At 69.5% G+C, this 4,719-nt stretch overlaps 1 protein-coding gene across 1 annotated transcript in view; it reads left to right on the forward strand.

The window, feature by feature from the left end:
* Aatk (apoptosis-associated tyrosine kinase) overlaps positions 1–4,719 on the forward strand; it is a 29,513-nt gene that overhangs the window by 13,104 nt on the left and 11,690 nt on the right. Inside the window, exon 2 of the mRNA XM_013036225.1 lies at positions 3,300–3,433. Within this exon, the coding sequence (XP_012891679.1) occupies positions 3,389–3,433 (45 nt within the window). The 5' untranslated portion in view covers positions 3,300–3,388. The remainder of the gene's footprint in view (positions 1–3,299; positions 3,434–4,719) is intronic.

A 4,719-nucleotide genomic window follows, 5' to 3' on the forward strand; every position in this document is an offset into this window, starting at 1 on the left:
GTGGGTGGGTGGCGGTGTGTGCCGTGTCCGTGGGTGGGTGGCGGTGTGTGCCGTGTCCGTGGGTGGGTGGCGGTGTGTGCAGTGTCCGTGGGTGGGTGGCGGTGTGTGCCGTGTCCGTGGGTGGGTGGCGGTGTGTGCCGTGTCCGTGGGTGGGTGGCGGTGTGTGCCGTGTCCGTGGGTGGGTGGCGGTGTGTGCGGTGTGTGCCGTGTCCGTGGGTGGGTGGCGGTCTGTGCCGTGTCCGTGGGTGGGTGGCGGTCTGTGCTGTGTGCCGTGTCCGTGCCGTGTCCGTGGCCGCCGCTGTGCCCTTGGCCGTGCCTCGAGACGCCCTGCTCTGGCACCTTCTCTGTCTTGTGCTGGGGGTGTCTGTGGGTCCCCCACCCCTGCCCTGGCCGGGATGGGTTCACCCCCAGCTGGGACCGTGAGGATGTGCAGGTGTCTCGGCCTGGGTGTCTCAGGCTTGGCCGTCACCTGCTGCTGTGTGGGACATGGCAGGCCCCAGGCCTCTGGTCACCCCGGCCTCTCCCCTCCTCCTCTGGTCACCCCGGCCTCTCCCCTCCTCCCCCGGCTGAACAGGGGTGGCCGGCGCCGGGCCTCCCGCTGCCCTCCGGGAACAGCACTGAGCTGGGCCCCTCAGGTTGCACCCCTACAGTGAACGCCGGCAGAGCCGCGCAGCCCCCTCCCCCCAACCGTTTAAAGGGTCCGGAGAGCGCCACCTTGTGGCAGGAGAGGGTCCCACGGGTCTCCCCTGGTTGCCCCTGAAATGCGCTTTGAATAGAACAGGGGTCCCGCAGCGCGCTGCCCGCCCCGTCCTGGGCGCCGCCCTCGGCTGGGGGCGAGTGGTGCTCGCCAGCGCCTCCCTCTAACAGTCGGTTGGTGGCTCCCAGGCCGTGGTGACACTGGGCATGAGTTCTATGATCTATTGGGAGTCAGCTCTAATCATAGGGCCCACGAATGAAAGGAGGGTGCTGCTCCCAGGGGATGCTGGTCAGGAGCAGGGCCCCCCCACAGCCACGTCCTCCCCCCTCCTCCCCCGTCCTGGCTCCCGCAGGGCCTCTGAGACCCTCCGGAGCCCCGTTCTCTTGGCTGTATTGTGGGCTGGCATAGCCGTGGAGCAGGGTTAGATGTGTGTGTGTGCACGCGCGTGTGTCTGGGCTGTGCTCCCGTGGCGGCAGCGCGCAGGTCCGCCTGGCTGAGCGCACCGGGGCAGCGCACGCGCTGTGTGTCCCAGCAGCAGGGACAGGTCCCTTCCCAGGGACCTGTCTGCAGGCGGGTAGCACCGGCCTGGCTCTGCGGCCGCGCTGTCTCTCCCCACGGGGCTCCAGAGACCCACAGGCACTTGTAGGTTCGAAAGTTCCAGGCTGCGGTTCTCTCTGTGACTCACGCCACACTGCGCTAACCGTCCCCCACCTCAGGGACTTGGGCACGGGGGGGATGGGCAGTGCTCCGGGCAGTCCCCCGCCACCCTCCCCCCCCCCGCTGGCGGGGGACCCCAGGAAGGCCTCAGCCTCTGAGGAGGGGAGGGCTGTGAGGCTGGGGTGGAGGCTGGTGGCGGCTCGGCCCGGGGGCGTTGGAGGGGCTGTGGCCTGGGCCTCCTCCACCGAGGGGCCTCCTCCTCCGAGGGGCCTCCTCCTCCGAGGGGCCTCCTCCACCGAGGGGCCTCCTCCACCGAGGGGCCTCCTCCACCGAGGGGCTCAGCCATGCCGTCAGGGCTGCCAGGCAGAGGCGGGGTGGAGAGGAATGCGCTATGATACCCTGCCCCCAAGGGTGAGAGGGGTCGCCCCGGGGACCCGGGTCTCAGGGAACGGCTGCTTCCTGTGTGTGTGGGGGGTGCGTGGGAGGTGTGGGGGACATGGAGCAGCGGTGGGGGGTGCACGCATGAAGTCACACAGCACATCTGTGCACGTCCACATTCACGTACACGTCGCACAGGCACACCAACACGCACACGTGAAGTCGCAGCACATGCATGCACGTGGTCATGCATGTACATCACCCAGGCATACAAGGATGCATGTACAAGCTTGTGCATACAAGCACACCTGTGCACATAAGCACACACACGTGCAAGCTCACATGGAGACTCGCATGCACAGAGGCACACAGGGACACACGTGCAAGGCACACACACACAGGCAGCCAGACCCAGGGCCTCCCTGTGGATGGAGTCCCCTCTGAGGGCTTTCTACTTCGGGCCCTTGGTGCGGGGGGGGGGGAGCTGTGGGCATGGCTGTCCCCTGTGGTCCCAGCATCCCAGCAACTGCCTGTCACCATGACCTGGTCCTGCTTTGCTGGTTGGCCTTGTCCTTCTCCCCCACCTCAGCTGCCCACGGCCTCCCGCTCCCACGGCCTGGGCCCGCGGGGTCCGCGCTGGCCCGTGGGGTCAGCACTGGCCTGCAGGGTCCACGCTGGCCCTCGGCTCACGCTGCCTCTGGCCATCCAAAGCATAGCGGGGCCTTGTCAGCGGCGCCTGGGGGGGGTGGCGGTGGTGGTGGCCGCGGCCGCCTCGGTGGGCTGCTGAGTCACGGAGAGCCACGGGGGGCCGATGGCTATGGACATGGTGCCCGAGAACTGAGGTGGTCAGGACACTTTCAGGGGCCATGTGGGGACGTGGGGCAGAGAAGGCCTCTGGGACACGGTGGAAGCCAGAGCCCGGGGGAGCCCGGCCTGGGCAGAGCCGCGGCTCCGGGCTCCGGGCTCCGGGCCGGCCGCACCTGTGTATGCGGGTCCCCAAGCCCCGGCTCTGCGAAGCTCCAGTTTGGGTGGCTCAATGGAAGGGGTGGGGTGCCTCAGTTTCCCCATCTGGGAGAAGAGAACCGTGTGACCGCGTGCTGCAGGAGGTGCCTGTTGTCCTCAAGGCAGAAGTGGCGCCAAGGGGCCTCGGTGTGAAGCCGGGGGGGGGGGGGGCTGCCGGGGGAGTCTCTTCCCTTGGAGGCCAGACCTCAGGGCTCAGACCTCCAGTGTGGCCAGTGGCGCAGCCGGCTGCACAGCCTCAGAGGGGCAAGGTGGGGGACCAGGGTCTGGAGGAGATGCAGGGTAGCATCTGGCCTCTTGGCTTCTCGGCAGCTCTCCAGGAAGCCCAGAGTCGGGAGCTGGGCCCGGTGTGGCCATTCTGCCCATGGCAGGAGTTCCGGTGACCCCCACAGAGGCACAGGCTCTGACCGCCAAGGCCAGCCCGCCGTCCACCCGCTCGGGGCCTCGTCAAGTGCCCACCTGTCCGAGCGAGGGGTCAGGCGCCGGTCAGGCCCAGCCCCGACGGCAGCGGGTGCGCCCGGCGTCTCATGCGCCCCTCTCTCGGCAGACGGCGCCCCCCTCGGTGAGCTCTCCTGGTCGTCCTCCCTGGCCGTGGTGGCGGTGTCCTTCTCCGGCCTCTTCACAGTCATCGTCCTCATGCTGGCCTGCCTGTGCTGTAAGAAGGGCGGCATCGGCTTCAAGGTGAGGCCGGGGGGAGGGGGCCTGGGGTCCCATGCGGACGTCCTCTGGGGCAACAAGGCTCCGTCACCCTGGCATGGGGTCCCTCAGGGACCCCCACCCACTTTTGGGTGCCCTGGGCAGGGCCCTCCCACTGGCCTGTCCTGGTGGTGGGAGCTGGGGACGGCCGGGAGGCATCATGGACTCTAGACTGGCGTGGGGGGGGGCTGTGACTCCCAGTGGAGGAGCTCCCCGCGAGGCCCCGGACCCCACTCCGCTAGAGCCTGCCATCAGGCGTTCCTTTGGGGCATCTTCTGCCCCTGGTGTGGGTTTCTAGAAGCCCGGCCGCCATCCGTGGCCACTGCTCTTCATGGACCGTTCGCTGAGGCCCTGCAGCCTCCAGAGTCCCTGCGAGGCTGGGCTGGGGAGGAACCCCTCTTCCGGGGTGATGGCCGAGAACACCGCTCAAGGGGTGCCCCCGCCCTGGCAGCCCCCATGTGCCCCCCGCCCAGCAGCGGCACTGAGTGAGGGGCGGGAGCACAGAGTTGAGCCCCAAGCCCAAGCGCCTGCCTGGGCCTCGGTCTGCTGGTCAACGCATCGTGGCCGGGCAGGACCTCCCGCCATCAGCCGGCCCTGGGCACTGGCTGGCCCCAGGCATGGGCCGGCCCCGAGCATCGGCCGGCCCTGGGCATCGGCCGGCCCAGCCCTGGTGGAGGCCAGGCTGGGCAGAGCCTCCTGGGGCTGGGTGCAGCCCCCAGCTGTGTTTCGATGGCAGCCCCCTCTAAACGACCTGTGCCCAGCACCTCTCCCTGCCCGAGGGAGCCCATGGCAGGCAGGCAGCAGGAATGTGCTCCTTGCCTTTCCCAAAGCCTGAATTTGCTGGCTCAGTGATTCTTCTAGAACCCCCCCACCAGGGGGGCTGAGGGCTGCATGGCGGTGCTGTGGCCCTGCCCTGGCGCCCCCACCCCGGGACACCGCCCCTCACCCACGGGCCCCGGGCCATTGTACAGCGGCCTCCTCGGGCCCCGAGAACAAGGCCCCACACAAGGGCTCTCGTCCCCCTCCTACCCATGTCCTCCTCGCCTCCTTGGGAGCCTGGTGCCCGGAACATTCCAGCACCAGCGTGCCTGGCGGGAGGGCTCCCAGCCGGCTGCCGGCCCGGGCAGGGCTCTCTGCAGCACGGGGGGCAGCTTGGGGTCCTGGTCCTGGAGCCGCGCGGGGGGCGCCGGCCGGGCTCCCATGCTCACTCTGTGCTACCTGCTGGCCCGCTGTGCCAGCACCGCCCAGCGGGGCCCCGGGCACAGGGGGCA

Source organism: Dipodomys ordii, unplaced genomic scaffold (assembly GCF_000151885.1).
Source record: "Dipodomys ordii isolate 6190 unplaced genomic scaffold, Dord_2.0 Scaffold7, whole genome shotgun sequence".
NCBI lineage: Eukaryota > Metazoa > Chordata > Mammalia > Rodentia > Heteromyidae > Dipodomys > Dipodomys ordii.